The 22,120-nt window shown below is 41.8% G+C and overlaps 1 protein-coding gene across 3 annotated transcripts in view; it reads left to right on the top strand.

The window, feature by feature from the left end:
• COBL (cordon-bleu WH2 repeat protein) overlaps positions 1 to 22,120 on the top strand; it is a 218,838-nt gene that overhangs the window by 67,997 nt on the left and 128,721 nt on the right. For all 3 annotated transcript variants that reach the window (XM_080914148.1, XM_080914147.1, XM_080914146.1), the window contains exons 2-4: positions 10,437 to 10,640; positions 16,350 to 16,560; positions 20,765 to 20,993. In XM_080914148.1, the coding sequence (XP_080770274.1) occupies positions 10,437 to 10,640; positions 16,350 to 16,560; positions 20,765 to 20,993 (644 nt within the window). The remainder of the gene's footprint in view (positions 1 to 10,436; positions 10,641 to 16,349; positions 16,561 to 20,764; positions 20,994 to 22,120) is intronic.

Here is a 22,120-nt window from a genome sequence, read left to right as displayed (position 1 = left end):
GTGCCCTCCTGCCCATGCCCTACAGAGACTGCCTTGTTTCTAGGCCTGCTGACAGACTTTTGTGTATTTGGTCCCACATTAGCTAGACCTATATGTAAATGTACCTACCATGTAACCAAATCACCTTATACTCTTATTTCTGCTGTTTTAAACAGAGTTTCCACTGCCTAAAATAGGTACAACATGCTTTGGGGTTTCTTTTGTTCGTTTGTTTGCTCAGGGAGGCATGCTATAATCCAAGATACCTGTGGTAAAAACGTGAGAGAGCAGGAGGAACAGACAATGTGAAAACAGCAATCCAGAGTCACTCTAATTCCATATGGGCATTTTCTGAACCAAGACCCAAGTGCTGGGTGCCCTTTAATTCTCTGTCGAAAATATGACACTTGATAACCTCACTGTGACTGTGTCTCAAAATAGGGACTGGGCCTCACAGCAGATGTCTGGGCTGGGGAAACCTGAGCTGAGTAGCTCAACAGGCTCTGTGGGAACAGGGACCAGGAAACAGCCTCTCTGGCTCTTTGTCTACCCTCTCAGAATCCCTACAACCCATCCCTGGGACTCAGAACTTCCCAGCTATGCCTTGAACTCCAGCTCTATGCCCTGCAGCAAGAAGTCTAAGCCATGACCACCACCAATAGCAACAGCAGAAACAATCCTTGACAACAGTGATGTGAGCGCTGTCCCATTGGACTTGGTTGCCTAATGAGAGGCTGGCATCATTGAGATTGACTGATCAATTGACTGGGGGTTAGCCATGGGCCCGTGAGGAACCTTTAGCTTCTCAGGCCTGTTACAATGGGGAAGGAAGAGAAAGAGGCAGATGCTGTTTAATGGTTTTTGAAAATACTTTGTTTGTATGTAAGATGCTCTGCACTCCTGCATCCCAGGGGCCATTTTTCTGAACTCTTGTGCTGCTCCAGGTCTGATGGTATGTCCCTTCTGCTGACCTATGCCCAGCCCTCCACAGGTCACCAGGAATCTCACAAGTTTGTGGGGCCACTAGAGATGCCCCAGGTGAAAAGGGCAATCTGATGTCTTATTGTTTTTTTAGTGTGCTAGCAGGGACCAGGACACGTATTACTGTGTCCCGGAGCTCAATGCAGTGGAGGGCATATTGTCTTGGTCCTTTTTGATGGTGCTGAGACTTGAGCCCACTGTTAACTTTTCCTCTAGTCACTTCCTTGGGGTCTTATATTTCCCTTTCCCTCCCTCTGTGGGACACTTATACAGGGCACACCATGACTCTGTTCTTTATAGCTTCATTCCTTTGTTTACCCACTTATTGGAAGCTGGAAGGAGAACGGCAGAGATTCACAGTCCATGAAGGGGCTCCCCTCACCCCCTGTGTGTAGAACTACCGAGGTTCTTGTCATGGGTGAGGCAGGGAATGATGGAGGTAACGCTGGAGTCTTAGGTGTAACAGACGGAACAGTCTGGATCTGGTCCAGCAAGAAGTGGAGGCTCAGACATTTGTATCACAGAGGACCCGTCTTTGGCTTGAAATGGGACGCAGGAGTTGGTGAGGCAGGTGGCAGAGACAAGAGGCAGAGGCTACAGTGCTGCGTGGAAAGCTCTTGTTGAGATACTGTTAGGGGCTAGGACACTATAGACTTAATACTCATGGTGTGTGTGTGTGTGTGTGTGTGTGTGTGTGTGTGTGTGTGTGTCTGTGGGGGCAGGGGTTGTTTCATGAGGAAGATTACAGGAGATGGCCTCTCCCAGAGGATGCTCAGGGCCTACTCTACTTTCCTAAGTCTACTCTGGCAGTGACCTTGCTCCCAGGGTGAGAGGATGGTCACAGCTGTGGAGGTATGTCGGGCAGGTATGCCATTGATGTTGATTACACAGCAGTCTGTACAGAAGTGCAGGCAGCAGCCAGAGGTGGAAGGGAGCTCGGGAGGATGACCGGGTTCCCAGATCCTGACACCTGCAGTCCCTTCCTTAGGGTCCTTGAGTCCTTGACTGCAGAAATGCTGAGACCCAAGAGGCTCGTAGGCATATCTGCTTTCCTTTGTCTGTTGGATCAACCCTTGTGATTCTGGGTCAGGACTGCAAGTAGAACAAAATATATCTTTCATGGTTGAAAAAAAAAAATAATACACTGCCCCTTAAGGACAGGCCTCAAAGAAATAAGAATCTTCTGATTGTACAGCTTGAAAAAGAAAAAAGAAAAACCCAAACTCCTTCAGGAGAAGATTCTGCACCATAGCTGAGAGATGACAGGAAACAGTGCTCTATGCAAATTCAACAACTTCGACAACGACAACGCTTAAGCATGCAAGGCTGGCTGGCAGTTAGGAGGGCTGACTCATCTCTCCCAAAATACTCAGGCATCTTCCCCACAGGAACGCCTGTGTGCCCACACTGCCAACTTCCAAAGGTTTGCACACTGTTTGGGAGGAGGAAGCAGGTCGTGCCAGGCATCCTCCTACCATAGGAACCCCACTCTTCCTCCTGTGTAATTCCTCCTCTGTTCTCCTTTGTGCTTTTTAATGGGTCTAAATTGGGCGGGGGAGACAATTCCCTTGTTGTCATTCTGCAAAAGGCCTCATGGGCTTTTTGCTGGGAGCACAGGTGGCGGCGGCCTCTGTATGGCATTCATCAGGCAACAAATGTCATTGTGCTCCTTTACCAGGCCTGGCTGACCCCAGTGTAATCTGTCCTGTGTGGCTTCTGGGACCACACTGACTACCAGAGAAAGCCCATGCTCACTTCTAAGTTGAGGGAGCAAGTCCCTTTGCCCAGGCAGGGGACAGCCTGAGATGTACCCATGCTTTGGCCTTTTTTTTTTTTTTCTGGCTTGTTTTATTTGTTGAGAATGGTTAAACCTCAGTAAACTAGTTTTGGCTTGTTTTTGAAAGGAGATACTCCTTTTCTGGAATATTCAACAATACAGAAACTCTAGTTTTTATCTGATCCTCAGAGCAGGAGCTGCTGGCTCAGCCCCAGGGTGGAGTATTTGCTGATAATAATCCATGCACACTACAGGCTCTTTCTTAACTTATTAGGAGTTGGGAAATAGCTGTGAGACTCAGCTCTCAAATGTTTCTCTTTGAATATGTACCTGATGTCGAGTGAGATATCAACATTCCCATAGATACTGGCTCCTGAATTTAGAGGCTGGTAAGGGTGAATAGCTTTTGTTGCTATGTCATAGAAAATCCTCTCAGGAAAGTGAACCTTTTAATGGCAAGTTACTGAACGTTTCCTCCAACCCAGGTCAAAACTAAAATTTTATTGTGAATAGTATTTCTTAGTTTTCAGTGTATTTGCTGTGTAAGTGAGCTTTCATTGTGCATCTGGGAGAGGGGGCCAGTGTTCTACTCTTACATGGATAAAAGGGTTTTCTTTTAATCCGAAAGAGTAAAAGTACTTGTGGTTAAGTAATGGTCATTGAGCTTTGCCTGGTCCTAAGAGGAGTCATCTTATATAGTCCTTCTACAAGTACCACTTGATAAACTTCCACATTTTTGTTCAGCTCTTAGGGAAACCAAGGCCTACAAATGACAGTGGTTTGTTTAGGTAGAGGCACCTACTAGAGGATACACAGCCTCAGAGAATTTGCTGGGTCAGATCTGACATTCTGATGACTCTAGAATAGCACCCATTACTTATTTTGTACTTAGAAGAGGGTGTCCTGGGGCTGGCTTCTGAAAGTCAGTGCCTTTCTCTTGCCCTGAAATGAGATGTTTTATGGATAAACTGACATCCCCACATTCAATGAGTGATATGGTAGATAGGACCTCTAAATAGCTGTCTTGCAGGCCGTAGTTTGGATGTGGTCATTTGTCTGCTTTATACATGTGTACTCTATGCCTTGCTTATCTGGATCTTGGATGCCTGCTTAGAGTTAGATTTTGTTTTCAAAAGGCAAGGTGCTTACCAGAAGGTTGATAATTCTGTTCTATCCCCAATGACCTCATCAGAATGAGAGGGGAGACTTGTCACATGAAGTTGCTGTGAAGATTGGATACGTACAGTGTTTGGCTCGATGACTGGTTCATAATCATTCAGGGAAACGATAGTTGAAAAACAGACTATTATGGATTATAGATGCAGGAGTTGGTGCTGGACATGAAGATTCCCCTTAGCTTCTTGGCACCTGACTGTTCTGAGTGAGAGTGGGGTTCCGGAAGTCAATTTTGTATATAAAATTGAGCACAAGGTAGACAAGCACAGGGGATTTACTGCAATAGCCACACTGTGGCACAATAGTTCCTAAGCTGTAGTCCTTGGGCCTATTACTTTGCTAGTCAGTGATAAACCAGAATGTTGAGGCCCTTGTTTTCTTGGAACTGCTATCTAGAGTTGTGGCTAGTAATTGACACCCAAACAGAACAGAGGCAGCTCATTTTACACTCACAGGTTCTCTTCCAGGAGGGAACAAACACGGGAACCCAGAGATCTCCAGGAGAGAAAGGAAACACTCGGGTGCCTACAGTATAAACAGATGCCGATTTGCTTCATGGTCTGATTGGTGGCCAGGATGTATGTGCCAGCTTTGCCTGATTCCACTAAAATGTCTTTAGCATCAACCAGGCAGGGTAGCCAGCAGGGAAACTGCAGGAATCACATACTCGGTGTTTTTCAGGGGAATTAGTATCAGTAAGCCTTTATGTTCTTTGTCTGCTGTTCATGGATAGCTAAAATACAAACAAAAAAACCAAACCGAATCTGTGAAAATTAAGAAGACTACCCTTTGGATGTTGGTCTGGGGGCTAAAGGGAGGTGGGAGATGTTTGACTTTTCCCTATTCAGTCAGTATAAAAGCCTTGGACTCCCTCATCCTGAGCCTCTCTAGTCTTGGTGAAGGTCATGAATCCTGTGGAATTTGGGTTTGATTTATCTGTCTGCACTGAGACTGAGATTCCCAGTATCTGAACCATTTAACCCATGTCATCATAAGTCATCTAGCTTTCAGGGAACACATTTCAAGCATTCTTCTCTTCAGTGAAAAGCTATCAGAAGTAAAATCCAGCCGGGGGCCATGAACTAATGAGAAAATAGTAAGTACTTAGGAACTTGGATGAATTGTGGTCCCACATCATTTGAGTCCACAGCTGATGATTTAGAAATGCCAGAAACATTCTCTTATATAATATACTTTCCACTTTCTAAACTGTTCCTGCTGGGAGACACCCAGTGTTTTAACTGGGAGAGTTGGAAAGGAGTTTGTGTTGTGTGCTAGTGACTCATCCCCTGAAGAACCCTGGCTGGATCTGCCCGGTGGCAGCTGAACAGCACCTGGCATGGGTGTGCCCAAGAGGAGCAGGCAAAGCGCCAGCCCTAAGAAGTTCCTGACACTTGGGCAGAAGCTCCACCCTCTCTATCACGCTCCCACATCTTAGCTTCTGCAGATCTACAGTTTGCATCGATCTTTGAGAAGCATCTTCATGGTGTTACTCACAGTTCTTCACAATTGAATGAGGGTGACTCAGGACAGCTGTTGGAACAACATCTGTTCTTTCTGTGCCATTTAAAAGTGGAGGAAGCTGGTACTTTGTTTCTCTCTATGACTGTGTTCTATGGAGGACATTCAGTATAGCCGTGTCTGTAAACATGGAGCAGGAAAAACAGGATTCACTTGGCCTAACACTATGTATTTATACCAGAAGCTTCTACTCCCCAATGCACACGTTCTTGACAAACCTGACTACAAAATATCAGCACGGGTAGATTGTCTCTTGGAGGATGATGAGTCAGGAGGGAACCAGGGTTGGGGCATCAACAAACTCCACCACAGTCTGTTTCCTCCATTAGGATCCCAGCCTGACACTCACATGACTCCTGACCTCACAGGAGACAGTTTGAAATCTCTGCCTGCTCCCTCTTCAGGCTCAGCATCCTGCAGCCTGCTCATCAAAACCACCTCTGGCATTAAAAGCAGCAGAGGTGGGTGTCAGAGGGCCCTCAAAATAAGATGCACTTAGATTTGTGAACTGAGGTCATTGTTAGGCTGGAAAAGGACAACTTTTAGATTGTGGTAAGAAACGCAGAGGATAAAATAGACCTCTTCAACCATTTTCAAGTGTGTGGTTCACTTGTATCAAGTTCATGTACAGTGCTGTAATCTCTCACCACCCTCTGCACCAGTTTGTCATTCAGAACCAACATCTATAAAATATCAACTCTATATTCCCCCTCCCCTGCCTCTGGCAACCATTATGCAGTTTACTTAAATCGAATAATAGCACCATGAATGCACATTTTGTTTTACAATATTATGTAAAAACTTCCCGGATTTTTTTAACTAAACAAAATGAGTTCTCAACAAAATGAATACAAATCCAATTCAAGAAAACATCAAAGGGATGATGTTTGTCATCATCAAACATCAAGTCAGCTTCATTCAGGAACATGGAGACAGTTTAACACAATGGCTCTCAGCCTGCGAGCCACTCAGAAAACACAGACGCTTACAGTATAATTCACAACAGTAGCAAAATTACAGTTATGAAGTATCAACAAAATAATTTTATGGTTGGGAGTCACCAGAACATGAGGAACTGAGTTAAAAAGGTCATAGTATTGGGGAAGTTGAAAACCCCTGGTTTAAAATATGCAAATCAAAAAGGTTCTTGAAGCGGTTTTTAAAAAAATGTACATGTATTTACTTTATGCATGTATGTGTGGGGGTATATACATGATCCTCTCCCCCGCACCGTGTGTGTGTGTGTGTGTGTGTGTGTGTGTGTGTAAAAGTAGAGAGAGAGAATATCAGAGAGCAACTCATGAACTGATTCTCTCCTTCTCCCATGTGGATTCTGGAGACTGAAGGCAAGTCATCAAGCTTGGTGCTTTTACCCGCTGAGAAATCCTTCCAGCCCACAAATCAATAAATTTAATACATCTCATACATTTTGGTACATACAGAGAAGGCTTTAAACATAATTCAACATTCTTTTGTAAAGATGATCCTAAAGAAGCTCACGGGATATCCACAACATAATCATGCTGTATCTGAGCAACCTACACCGGGCATTGTTTTAGATTGAAAGGGCTAAGCATGTCCACCCAATCAGAAACGACATAAAGGCCCATTTTAAAACTAACTCTTATTTAATATAGTGATTATGTCAATATAGATTGCCAATACAACAAGAGAAGTAAACAAGATGGATACAAATAGGAAGAAAGGTAAAGTACCAGTACCTTTAGATGAGTAAGTTCTGTACATGAGATGGTTCAAGGCTGGCATAACACTTTTAGAACACATTAACACTCTTAGAGCACATTAACACTCTTAGCAACATGACAGGAGATCAGACTAACATGTGAAACTCAGTGGTCTTCAAACTTATCAGTAACAAACATGCTGAGAAAGAAATCAGTGAAATAATTTCACTCATAAGATGCTCAAAAACATAAAGCAAAATGTCTTAGAATAAACTTAACCACATAAGTGAGAGACATCTAAAAAGCAAATGTGAAAACACTGAAGAAAGATAATGAACAAGTCACCAGAAGATGGAAAGACATCGTATGCTCTTGGACTAGAAAAACCAATTTTATAAAGATTAGCATTTTACCAAAGGTTTCCCACAGATTCAATGCAATCCAAATGAAAATAGCAACATCATCTTCAGAGAGAAAACAGTCCTAAAATTCATTTGGAAACATATAAGACCTCACATAGCCAAAGCAACCCTGAGCAGGAAGAAGAATGCTAGAGAAATTACCATAACTGATTTTTAAGTTCTACTTCAGAGTTATCACAATAAAAACAGCATGGCAGTAGTGTAAAAATACACATTTTGGTCCATGTAACTGACTTTTTTTTTACAAAGATGCCTAAAATATTCATTGGAGAAAAACAAGCATAAGGGTCCATGACTAACCAAAAAATGACACCCCATACTCAAATAGTATGTAAATAGAATTTTATTCTGCAGAAGTCCAGCAGGCTGAGGTATCCCATTACCAAGACAGAGACACAACTAAGTGAGCTGGCAGGCTCATTTTGAAGTGCATTGGAATTCCGGGGTAGATGAGTTTTATCTTACTCTATCTCTAGGCCTTTGGGAACAATTATCAGGTGGTGAAATGTGGAGCCTGGGGTTTTTTTCTATTAGTTATTGACTTACCTGAGCTTGCCTGAACTTGCCCAGTTCTTAGGCCTAGTCTCCTTAACTACCAATTCGAAGTCTGTCATGAAAGCCTAGCCTTCTCATAATAAATCATTCTGGGGGGGGAAGGTATCTACACATTGTAGAATAAAAAAGAACAATTAAACCCTGTATCCTTATTTTCTACCTTGTAAAATGTATTGGAGACCTTACTTTAAATCCTAAAACTCTGAAAATGCTAAAGCAAAAAGTAGAGAAATTTTTAGACATGGGTAAGGGCTTCCCCTGATTCTCAGAAAACAAATCCAATTATCTGCACATATGACTTCAATGTTTTAAAAAGATTTATTTATTCATACATAAGCTTGTGTAGATCACATTTTATATGGTTATGAGCTACCATGTGGTTGCTGGGAGTTGAACTCAGGACCTCTGGAAGAGCAGCAAGTACTTTTAACTACTGAGCCATCTTTCCAGCCCCTACCTCGTGAATTTTAAAAAGAAAAGTGCATTTAAGGATGTGGGTTGATGTCTGTTTGCAGGTGAGGGCTGTCCCTAGTTAGGTCAAGGCAATACATGCCACTTCTTCAGTCTCTAAAATGTGATTAACAGCTGCCTTTCAAGGAGACTGAGTAATAGAGTGGTTTAAATTTCAGACACAGCTCTGCTTTCTTCTAACACTGGGACAACATTTAGTGTTATATTTTATAGATAACATTTGTTGTCTTAAGATTGACACAGATGGAAATACGAGATAATGCTAACAGTTTTATCTTATTTTTTATTTCAAGAAAATTTTTTTATTGTTTTATCTATTATAGCCCGGGATGGTCACGAAACTCTCCTATGGACCATGAGCTATCCTGGAGCGTGTTTCCTAAGTCAGCCTCCTGAGTGCTGTGGTTGTAAGAGTGTAGCACTGTTCCTGGACTGTTTGGTCTTTGTGTCTGAATGAGGAGGGGATGAGAAACAACAGCTCAAATATAGCACAACATGCAAATACTGGAACTCAGATCTTATGGTTTTATTTTTAAGTTGATTTATGACTACTCACCATCACAGAGAGTAATAACTAAATGCCGTTCCCCAGGCTGGGTTCACCATGGTGGGACATCTGGAAGTTTACAGCCTCTTCTGGATCCCATTTCCTGCTTGTTCACAATGCTGAATGATGTCTTGTGTTTTACAAGTAACACATATTACGGTAGCAAAGCACATGTGCCATCTGGCATCACCCAGGCACAGTCACAGGTCATTGTTCCCTGTGTCTTTCTACACTGTTACACAGTAACATGTCTAAACATGCTAAAATGTATTCCTCTCTAAAAACACTTCCCTAAACAAATATTTTGAAGCTCAAAAAAACAAAACAAAACAAAAACCTCTTTTCTTCAATGAGTTTTATATTTTTAACTGTTGGTACCAATATACTCTTTTTAAATAATTTGTTACTTTTGTTGTCTTATTAGTTATTGGTACATGTCTGCCATTGTTAATAATCTGTAGGTAATCTGTCTGCCATTAGAAATTATGTCATCCTATCACCAGCTTCTTGAGAATACATTTCTAGGTCTGTCTGATATCTTTTAAACCTCAAGCCAATGTGTAAAATGTAGTGCCTGAATTAGTTGCTTTTCCTCACTGTCTGCAGTGTTCATCAGGTGAATGTCTTGCTGACAGGGTCTGGGACATGGCCTCCAAGGTTAAATGAGCATTGAAGCCGTAGTTTGAAACAAGGTGAAAATGAGGACTCGGGGTTTTTAGTTAGGGCACTGCCACTCGAATCCTTTTGCTGCCTAGAGCCACATCCACGCAGTGTCTGTAATGGTAGGGCCACACTGAGGGACGTTCTGGATAATGTTAGATGGATAATTTGGTCCCAGAGCATCCAGTATTGTAGATTCATTGATCCAGATCCTCAGAACTGGTCTTAGATCATGATTTGAAGAGTATGGAAGTGAGAACTTTGCAAAAATGTAGATGTCCTCTTTATTACTAGTGGTGAGCCAGTATGTACAATCCCCAAAGGGCCAGGGCAGCAAACTCAGATGCACACACCTAACACCTTAACCAGAGTGGCTAGAACGCAGGGCATGTTGTTTCCAGATGGGGACCACATTTTTAGGATTTTCTTTTTCAAAACACTTTCAAAATGCTTCCCATGGTATTCCTTTGAACTGATTTGGTTTTTACTTGTTTGTGGAAGATATTATCTGCTAGTAATGGGGAGAGCTGACATACAAATTTAAAAGGACCCCACAGCTCTCAAGGTATTTCTGAAGCAACCCATAAATGCTTTTGAGGTTGAATCATTTGGAGGCAAGCATGAAACCCTCATCTTAGTGTTTCTGTGTTACCATTTTCCAGAAGGAAGATGAAGGCCCGTGCTCCACCACCTCCGGGAAAGCCTGCTGCCCAGAATGTCCACAGCGAACAGAAACTGCCTCATGATGCCGCACTGGGTTCACAGCAAAGCCTGGTCCACATGAAGGAGACTCTGCAGAACAGCACCTTGGACATCACAGTGGTTCTGCCCAGTGGACTGGAGAAACAGAGTGTGGTTAGTGGGAGGTAAGAACCTGGTATCTGGGTGGAGCTTGCTGTGTTCCTTTTCATGTGTTTTTTCAGAGAAGGAAGGATTTGGAATTAATTTCACTTGATAATGTATGACTGTAGTAAAATGACAACTAAGACATTTCCTGGATTGTATAAATGTTCCCGAGGACATTTTTTTAAAAAAATCGAATAATGGATTACATTATTATTAATGTGATTACATTCTTTACACATTTCCCAGAGTCTTATGATGTAAGACATATGCATAATGTTGTACTCTCATAGTTTAAAAATGATTTCAGAGTGCATGCCATTCTGCCAGTAGATGTATAATTTTGTTTTTATCTATTGTTCCCACTGATAGTTGCTACTTTCTCTTCACTTAGATTGTGGCATCTGGATAATAACTCATGAAACTTACTTGGCAGGCACAGGGAAAGGTGGGGTTCCTCCTAGAGAGCAGAAACGTTTCTGGAAAATGCTTTTGCATTGTGCTCTCTCTGCCTTTGGTTCCTTTATCCCTATAGAGCAGGAGTTACCACCGCACAGTTCCAAAAGATTGCTACCAAGACTATGGAGCACCTTATTAATTATTCAGATAACATCCTCTTTCTGAGCAGGGGCGCTTAGAGTCAGGCAGAGCCAGAAACAGCCCAGAAGTCACTGTCCCTTGTCTTTTCTCTGGTACAGGCGAGGGCATGCTTCACCCTTTAATAATAAGTGGGCTGATATCAGATTCCTGACTTTATTGTTTTTTCTCTTCTGCTTAAGCTGATGCTTTAACAAAGAACAAGCTCATCCTGCCCTAAACAGCAGTTTATAAAATATATCCAGTCCTGAACCATGCATTTCCTGGTGGAAAAAACATGCTGGTCACTGAGTGCTTATGACCCCTTTCTGCAAATCATACTTGGTTTTGAAAATTTTTTTGAGCTGCTCTTGAATTTCGAAACACAAATAAAAGCTCCTATCTGTTTTAAATATTAAGACATAAGGATCAGACTTGGAACTGTTCCTGACTAAGGAAGAAGGCCTGGCAAGTCTTTAGGAGTGGGGCTGCCAGCTCTCTGCATGGAGGGTGGGAAGGAAGCCAGCAACCCCATTGCTTTAATTGAGAACACAAGTGAAGGGAGTATCTTTGAAGACACAGTACCCTCAGCCACAGGGGAGCTTCATAAAAGGCTCTTAAGTGTTGACAGTGTTGGGCTGTGTCATCTTAGTGTAGAAAATTAGTCACATCCACATTGGTTCACACAGCTAAGGGACATCTGGCAGAGAAAGGCCAATGTTTCTTTTTCCGGTATAGAGGGAATCTCTCCCAGTGTTCAGTCCTGTAATTCTACCCCTAAGAACCTAAACACTACAGAATAGACAAGTTCATACCTGTGCAGGGAATTCCAGGTCATGAGCCTTGTAAAGCAGTGTAAGGATTTCCACTTCCTAATTATTAAGCCTATAAGAGAAGCCATTAAAAAACAAACCTCATTATTTAAAGAAAGGAGTTACCATAACCATTTTTCCCCTCTCCTCCCCCTTCCCCCCTCTCTTTCTCCCTCCCTCCCCCATCCCGCTCTCTCTCCCTTCTAATAAAGGAGACTATTTTTTCTTCGAAGAACTAAGAAGATCAAAGGTCTGGCATTTAAAAGATCAGGCCTCACTATTGTAGAAAAGGAAAGGAGGAGTGTTTTCAGTGGCACAAAGCTTGGTAGAAAGTACTGTACTTGCTTGGGTGATGGTCAGAATCTAGTCCCACTAAGCGAAAGGATCATTTTTGTGGGCCCTGATAGATTAGTAAATATGAAAATGTTCATTTATCCATTGGAAAATCTAATAAATTGCAAAGTAAATAATAAATTATACTAGGAAGAGAGGCTATCAGCCTGCATGGGACAGCAGACCATTCGCTCCGCAGCCCTCATGGGAAGCGTGCAGGTCCATGCCATAGAGTCTCAGGGGAGAGAAGGAAGAACCTGCACATGCTGTGGTTCTTCTTCTCAACTTAGAAGAACTCTGGCTACAGAGTACTAGTTTTCTTCAAACACAAGGAAAAACAAACATATTAAAAGTGGTATATAAAATTTGCATTACTTTTAAGACATCCCAAATTAGTTCCTCAAGGTTAATTAGGTTGGGTCCAAGTTGGCCACAGTCATACATTAAATGAGGATTGTATAGAAAACACCTACCTTCCCTATAAGTTGAATAGAGAATGCTGTAGGCCAGTACTTCTCAAATGTAGGTTGCAACCGTTTTGAAATGATCCTTTCCTAGGGATTACATATCAGATATTCTGCATGCCAGATATTAACATTATTATTCTAACAGTGGAAAAATGAAATTAGGAAGGAGCAATGAAATAATTTTATGGTTGGGGGGTTATCACATGAGGAACTGTATTAAATGGTAGAAGCTTTAGGAAGAGTGAGAACCACTTCTGTAGCCTCTGAGGAAAGGTAACCTCTAAGACACAGGTGAAAGACAATGAGGACAGAAAAGGGATACGGACACCTTCAGGGCAGAACGGGTTCACACCTGCTCTAACCTGAATCATGATGTCATTACAGGATAGGACAAACACCAGGTTTGCCCGGATTCCCAGGTTGAGCTTATTTTGTCTCTTCAGATCAAAGATTCCAACCACTGTTCCTTTCAGATGGTTTTAAAGTCGAGTCACCTTGAGAGGGCAGGTTTCTTTAGTTAGCAGCCTGCACTTCTCTCTAATCTTAATTGTGAGACCACTTACAGACAGGCAAAAGATGCACAGCCTTGAGACACCATGTCTCTGGCATCTCACCCCACTGTTCTAGCTCTAGCTTTTGTTAAGCAGGACCTGGGCTCACTTGAAACTGGATTCTTGCTTGAGATTTCAGCTCAAATCTGAAGTCTTGCATCTGGCCACTAGTCCTCCCTGTCTACGGATCTATTTCTGGTCTCCCATCATGTTCTTGACCGTGTTGGTGTTTTGCACATGTTTTCTGGTGAAGATCCTCATCACAGACTGTCTGCCAAGGACCTTGATTACATGTTGCCTTGCCTCTCAGATGCCACATGAACCGGTCAGACTGGACTTTCTTTCAGGATCTGCATTGACCTCTTTGTATGCCTCACCCAGTGCTTACAGCTACATGCTGGCTTTGGTCCATACGAGAAACTAGGACACATTGGAACACTTAAGATGTGGCCATGCATACAAATTGTTTTAAGACTGTCAGGATATACCTGTGAAAGCAGTTTGCATGCCTAGCACGCAGTGATCCATACAGTTGACAAAAGTTCCAAATGTGCATATCTTGATATTTAGTATCAAGACATTCTAAAGATGAGCCCTACACTGGTAGCATTGATAACACCAGAGAAATTATAGGAAGTATAGGTTTTGCAACCCTACCCAAGCCTGGCTGCTTTTAGAACAGCATGGGTGGGGTCCATCAAACTATGCTTCCACAAAGGCCAGAGTTTCAGATAGTGTTTCAGATCACGCAGAGATCCTCTGCTAACAGCATGCTTGTGGCTCTGCCCTTGGCCAGGCACTCTGTCCAGAGAGTGAATCTTGGCTCTTACTGGCCCTATGACATGAGGAAGGAGACTGTAGTATATATCATCTACAAAGAGGCCTCCTCCTCCTTACCACACTGGCCCGAGTGTCTTCAGTACCTCTCTATCCTGTGCATCTGAGGGTGTTGTAGAGCAGCAAGCTTCGATCTAGAGAGAAGTTCCCTCCATTCCAGGAGGGCTGCTTGTTCATTTGTGGTCTCTCTGACCCCAGCATGTGTACAATGGTGGTACAGAGCCTTCATTTCCTGTCCCTCAGAAGGACTATGAAAACAGCCATATAAGGCAGAAGGTCAGTTTCTTACTGAACTCACTGGCTCAGAAAAAAACCAATTCCTGAACTTTGTATACATGTAGAAAGCAACATTATTAAGAGAAAGAAAGTTTATTAAAAATTCTAGTCATCTTTTCAAATTTAAAATTAAGTGTTTATAACAAGTACCCAGAAACAATTTCATCTCTGTGTTATGAATGTTAGAAGGCTCTGTGCAGCAGAGGGCAAAGCAGCTGGAAAAACAGAGCCATGGATGATAAATGGGAGAAAGAAATTCAAATAAATGGCAGTTGTAAGTGAGCCCTCCAGCCCAACTTGTTTGTTTTGGGGGTTGTCACTCCTTTTTACTATAACCTTTTCTTCTGTTAAGCTTGTGATTTCACCTTATTGGTGATTAGATATAGAAGTGCTACAAAGGAATATTTGTGCATTTTATCCAGGTTCCTGGGTCTTCTTATGTCTCTGTCACTGGGGCTGTCTCTAGCACTTTGTAGCTTCCTAGCATGCCTGACTCTGCCTTTGACATTCTGAGTATGTCTGACTGCTGTGATTCTTTCATTCCTTGGGAGATGGGGGAACACATTTTGCAATTCAAGGGTCTGTGTCACTTGCTGAGAGGAGAGTGGCTCTCAGTCACATACAGACTGTGATCCTCAGCCAAAGCTCTATGAGAGTCATAAGGAAAAGAGCAGCGAAATGTCATGTACTTAGCAAGCAGTGACATGGTGCCTGCTGCTGGCCTGATACCGTTTAGTGTCTTGAAGCTATTGATTCATAGAAATCTCCAGCAACCCTCTAAGCTGGGCTCTAGTGTATCACTCCCACAGTGAGGAAACTGAGGCACTAAGCAATGCAGCCAGTTTTTCTGACTCAAAAAGGCCATATATAGGATCCTAGGATCCTGTAGGATCATATAGGCTATGTGAGTTCCTCTAACCTCCTCACACAGCCAGGGGAAAGACACTACTCCTTGGTCAGAGGATGATGTCAGGAAAGCTGTGAACCAGGGGCCAGGACTTCTCTAGGAGATTATGGTGGGGAAAGGCCAGACTCAGCAGGTGGTGAGAACGATGGGGAGTGGCCAAGCAGCCTTGCCAGTCTTTGGGAAATTCTCTGTGACCCTGTGACACAGTGACCTACTAAGACCGTGTGGAGGCATATACATAGAACCCAATTAATAAAGTCATCAGCTCTTTGTTCATAGGCAACAAAAGGCAAGCTGGGATCTGATAGATCTGTAACAAAACCCTGTCGGGACTGTAGGCAGCTGGTGTTTTTCTTTGTTCTGAGGCATTGTCAATATGAAGAGGGCTGTCTTTCTCTTTCTGGATAGGTTTCTCCAGGAGTACCAAAGGATTACTGATTTACTATCTTTATTTGTTATTAGTATGTTCAAAATTACCCATTCTTTTTGATTTGTTCTTGGTAGAGTCTGTCAGTTTCTGTTGGATAACACCTAATTTGTTGGCTCATTGTTTATCAGTGTGCCTATCAATTTATTGAACTTAAAATATAGGGTTTATTTTTGATACTTAACACTTACAAATAATGGGATAATTTGTGCCATGGAACCACAGACTGTAGTTTTTGCTTATAGAATTTAGTTAACCTAGTAGATCCGTGTATTTAACTAGAAACGGAACTCTTGTTTTTATCTATTATAATTTTGATGGGCTATTAAAATGGACTGTGGGTTGGCATTGAAACTGTTAACATGCCATCATAGAATTATGCATAAGAACTTAAATGTTTCAAAATTGCTATTTCTGTCCTCCTCTTTCTCCTCCTCCTTTCCCTTCTTTTTCACATGAGTCTAGTCTTTTTTTTTATCCAGACAGACAGACAGAAGGGAACCTACAGACAGTCTTGCTAACCATGATTTGTTTTCTCCTTTTCAGCCATGCAATGATGGACCTGCTGGTTGAACTCTGCCTTCAGAACCACCTGAATCCTTCACACCATGTCTTAGAGATCTGGTCTTCTGAGACCCAACAGCCTTTGAGTTTTAAGCCAAATACATTGATTGGGTCCTTGAATGTACATACTGTACTTCTGAAAGAAAAAGTCCCTGAAGAGAAGGTTAAACCTGGCCTAACCAAGGCGCCTGAGGTCAGTGGTGCCTGTGTATTGTCTGAGAACATACAGAGATATAGATTTGTATATGAATGTGCAGGAGTGCTAGAGAGGCAGTGGTGGTCTTTGACCAAACACATAGTTCTATGTTAAGGTTTCTTCTTTTATATCAAGTTTTCTAACTTATAGGACTTGCTTACAGGAGGTAGAACTTTTCAAATTTACTGTTTATTGTTGCAATGCTGATTCTTTCTATATTATACAAATAGAATTGTTGTAGGACAAGCTGTGTGGCAGAACATTCTTGAAGATGGCAATGTTCCTAAATCTCCATTTTCCAGTATGATAGACAGAGGTTCTGTGCAGACCCAAATACTTGGAATCTAGCTAATATAATCAAGAAATAGATATCTCAGGTTTGTTGTGCTTTACTTATTAACTGGTAACTGCTTTTTTGACACACCTATTTCTTTTTCCCCCAATTTTATTGGATATCTCTGTATTTACATTTCAAATGTTATACCTCCCCCCCACTCCTCCCCCTCTTCCCTCTCAACTTGCTTCTATGAAGTTGCTCCCTCTCCCAGTCACCTTCTCTACCTCAGTGCCTTGGCTGGTTGATGATGTTCTTCCCATGAGGTTGCAAACCTTTCAGCTCTTTGAATCTTTTCTCTAGCCTTTCATTGAGGTCCCCGTGTTCAGTCTGATGGTGAGCGGAAAGCATCCATCATATTTATATGACTCTGGGAGAGTCTCTGAGCAGACATTCATATATGGTTCCTGACAGTAAGCACTTCTTGGCATCAGCAACAGTGCTTGGGTTTGGTGGCTGCATTTGGGTTGGTTCTCCAGGTGAGGCAGTCTCTGTAGATCTTTTCTTCAATCCCCGTTCCTCTACTTGACCTTGTATTTCCTCCCCTGTTTTGTTTTCCCTTCTAAGAAAAACTAAGGCATCCACATTCTGGTCTTCCTTTTTTTGAGCTTCATAAGTTCTATGGATGGTTTCTTGGGCATTTTTTTTTTGTTTGTTTGTTTTGGGGTTTTTTTTTGGGCGGGGTATTAACTACTTATAAGTGAGTACATATCATGAGTGCTCTTTTGTGACTGGGTTATATCACTCAGGATGATATAGTTCCATCCTTCAAGTTCCATCCCTTTGCCTAGGAATTTTATGAACTCATTTTTATTAGCTGAGTAGTACTCCATTGTGTATATATATATATACCACAATTTCTGTATTCATTCCTCTTTTGAAGGACATCTGGCTTCTTTCCAGCTTCTAGCTATTATAAATAAGGCTGCTACAAACATTGTTGAGCATGTGTCCTTGTTAGATGTTAAAGCTACTTTTAGGTATATGCCCAGGAGTGGTATAGCTGGGTCCTCAGGTAGTACTATGTCCAATTTTCTCTTGAGAACCGCCAGACTGATTTCCAAGTGGTTGTACCAGCTTGCAATTCCAGCAGCAATGGAGGAGTGTTCCTCTTTCTCCACATCCTCTCCAGCATCTTCTGTCACCTGAGTTTTTGATCTTAGCCATTCTGACTAGTGTGAAGTGGAATCTCAGGGTTGTTTTGATTTACATTTCCCTGATGACTAGGGATGTTGAGCATTTCTTTAGGTGCTTCTCAGCCATTTGATATTCCTCATTTGAGAATTCTTTGTTTAGCTCTGTACCCCATTTTTAAATAAGATTGTTTGATTCTCTGGAGTCTAACTACTTGAGATTTTGTATATATTGGATATTAGACCTCTATCAGATGTAGGATTGGTAAAGATCCTTTCCCAATCTGTTGGTTGCTGTTTTGTCCTTTTGATGGTGTCCTTGGCTTTACAGAAGCTTTGCAATCTCATGAGGTCCCATTTGTCTATTCTTGATCTTAAAGCATAAGCCATTGGTGTTCTGTTTAGAAAATTTTCCCTGTGTCTATGTGTTCTAAGCTCTTCCCCAATTTCTGTTCTGTCAGTTTCAGTGTACCTGATTTTATGTAGAGGTCTTTGATCCACTTGTACTTGAGCTTTGTACAAGGAGATAAGAAAAAAATCACTTGCATTCTTTTGCATGCTGACTGCCAATTAAAGTAGCACCATTTGTTGAAGAGGCTGTTTTTCTTTTTCCATTGAATGTTTTTAGCTCCTTTGTTAAAGATCAAGTGACCATAGGTGTGTGGGTTTATTTCTGGGTCTTTGATTCTATTTCATTGATGTACCTGCCTATCTCTGTACCAGTACCATGCAGTTTTTAATCACAATTGATCTGTAATACAGCTTGAGGTCAGGGATGGTGATTCCTGCAGAAGTTTTTTTTTTTTTTTTTTTTTTTTTTTTTATTATTATTATTGTTGAGAATGGTTTTTGCTATCCTGTGTTTTTTTATTATTCCAGATGAATTTGGAGATTGCTCTTTCTAACTCTATGAAAAATTGAGTTGGCATCTTGATGGGGATTGCATTGAATCTGTAGATTGCTTTGGGCAGGATGGCCATTTTTACAATGTTAATCCTTTCAATTCATGAGCATGGGAGATCTTTCTTCCTTCTGAGATCTTCTTCAGTTTCCTTCTTCAGAGACTTGAAGTTCTTGTCGTACAGATCCTTCACTTGCTTGGTTAGGGTCACACCAAGGTATTTTATATTCTTTGTGGCTAATGTGAAGGGACACACGTATTTCTGGGTTTCTTTTTTGGCTCCATAAAAGAGTTTACCATCTTAGAGAGAGAGGAGAGAAAGGCCCTTTAGAAAAAAATTGATTTTTATTTTTGATTTTGCTAATTGTTTTCTTTTGGTTCTAAAAGAGGGGAGGGGAGTATGAAGTTGGGTAGGGATAAGAAGTGCGAAGATTCTGTGAGGAGTTGGTGGATAGGAAAGAATATGATCAAAATACATTATTTGACTTTTTAAAAAATGTTTTCAGGAGCATTTATACAATCCAGGGAATGTCTTAGTTGTCATTTTACTACAGCCATACATTATCAAGTGAAATTAATTCCAAATTCTTACATGGCTTTGTAATGTTTTGATCATGGCCTTAAGTCTAGTTAAGTACTAGCCGGATCAGATTCTTGAAAGATATACTCAAAACTTGCTTTCAAAACTGGCAGTTACTCCAGCAATCTGTTTCTTGTGAATTTTTAGTTTTCAGTGATTAGTAACATGTAATTGGTTCCTTTCCATCCTCATTCTGTAGGAGAATCTCAATTGCATTTCAGACATAAACATGTTTCAGGGAGAAGGGACCTCTTCACACCCTGTAGCATCTCTTAACTGCCTGGGCTCCAGGGAGAATTAAGCCAAGTTCTGTGAATAGTTCCTCTTGCAGAATCCCAGGCTGGAGCAGTACCCCATATTCTCCCAAATTCCAGCTCATTAAGTCTACTAAACCTGCTACGCAGAGTCCAAGGGGACCATGTCATTCATCCGTCCCTCCTCGTACATGCTACCTTGACCTTCATCAGGTCTGTGTACCCTGTGGAGAACAGTGAGGGTGAATTGGAGTAATCTGCATGAAGCTTTGACTCCTACAAGGTTCTCATGGGCCACTTAGAGTCACTATAGATACTTATAATCAGAAAATTTAGAAAAATAGGTTTTTTTTCTGATTATAATGTCTGGTATTTGAGAAAAATTAAATGCATTTCTGGCTTAATGTAAAAAATATATAGTGCACATGTATGTACATTTGTATTCACACATATGTCTATGTATATGCCTTATATGTACCTTTAATACATATAATATCTTCATAAGCATACATGTCAACATATTTATGCGATATTTTAACTTCTTAAGCAAGCATTTTTGTTTTACAGGACTTATAATTCTTAAAATTATTCCTAGAATTTACAAACACCTTTTCCTAAGTAAAAAAAATATTTATATATACATATATACATATATAATATATATATATATATAAATGATTTGTGTCCAAGTCTAACCAGAATCTGTGAAAGGCTGTACGTATGCTTACAGAATTTAAATTTAGATTTCTCACTCGTGTCAGTTTCTTCCTGTTGTTTAGCAGTTGCCAATTAACAAGAGAGGTTCTGGCAAACATCTATTACTCTGCACATTCATTTTCCAGTACTCATTATGCTATTTTTCTGGGACCCACCACCCTTGTGGAGGAAAGATCAGGGGCTGGGAAAATTCCGCCATGCTCAGTCCTAGAATGAAAACAGAAATGAAAGCAGTTGCTGGAAGACGCACTCATAGAACTCCCGTCTGGTGTGCTCTTGCAGAAATCCGTCCGTCTGGTAGTGAACTACCTGAGAACACAGAAAGCTGTCGTGCGGGTGAGCCCCGAGGTGCCGCTGCAGAATATTCTGCCTGTCATCTGTGCGAAGTGTGAGGTCAGCCCAGATCACGTAGTTCTTCTCAGGGACAATGTTGCCGGGGAGGAGCTGGAGCTGTCCAAGTCCCTGAATGAACTAGGGATCAAGGAACTGTATGCGTGGGACAACAGAAGAGGTAAGGCTGGTCACATTTTTCGTACCCTGATGTGGTCATGTCATACATGTCTTGATACATAGTGAATGGGACGTAAGAGATGCACAGAAACCTGTATTCCCTCCCTGCAGCTGTCAGCAGCACTATCTAGAGATGGGAAGCTTCAGGTACCTGGGGTTTCCTCCAGTGGTGAAGGAGGCGAAAGAAGAATGTAGGCTGTCATCAGACCGTATGTTGCTAAGTGTGCCTCTTTCCTCCCACATCTGCAAATGCCTTTGGCCTTCTGTCTTCCTCTGAACTCTAAGAAGTAACAACACATAAAAGGAAACGGTGAGGGGAGAGTGGCCCTTCCGCTGTCCCTCCTCAGATGACTTAGAACATTGTGCGAGTCTCGCTTCAGTTGTCCTTGTTCACCGGCTTCAGCCACTGCCTGAATCTCGGATCGCTTGCCTGAAGCACACTGGCCATCCTCTGGAAACACTCATTACTGCAGTGCTGCACCTCCGGAGTGCCTGCGCTGCTCTGCGGCACAACCGTTTGCAGCACTGAGTGGCAGCCCCTGTGTAATGCTGCCACGGGGCAGTACAGTGTGTACTTAGACCTTTCTGAGTGGCGTAATGGTTTCGATTTTTAGTTAACTATCAGACAAAAACATAATTCCTTGACTCTACAGTTTTCAGATGGACTTTTGGGTGTGCTGTGGAACTCTGCCCTTGTGGCATAGCTGTTGCCATCAGGAACTCAAAGTGGCCATGATTACCCGCAGGGGACCCTCACAAAACTGGGCAGACTAACATGACGGCTATCTATGTTATTTGTTATTTATTCTCCAGATCAACTGGACTTAAAAAAAATTTAGGTGCTCTTTTATAGCCTTTAAGATACAGCTTTTTAGATAAGTTCTTTGTTGGTCTTTTATGGGTTCTTTTATAGCCTTTAAGTTACAGGTTTCTAGATAATTTCTTCTAAAAATGTGTTTTTTCTTATTAACAAATATATTGTAAAAACAGTGGTCATGCTGTCTCCTATGGTCTAGTTTGCACCTCACCTTCCCCACACCTTTCCTGGGGATTCTGTATTCATCCTCTCACCTGGCAGGGAAGAAATGTAGAGTAAGGCAGATGGAGTAGCCTCCTGAGAAGAGACTC

Source organism: Micromys minutus (assembly GCF_963924665.1).
Source record: "Micromys minutus genome assembly, chromosome: 1".
Classification (NCBI taxonomy): domain Eukaryota; kingdom Metazoa; phylum Chordata; class Mammalia; order Rodentia; family Muridae; genus Micromys; species Micromys minutus.
This window is presented reverse-complemented; position numbering and strand designations above follow the sequence as displayed.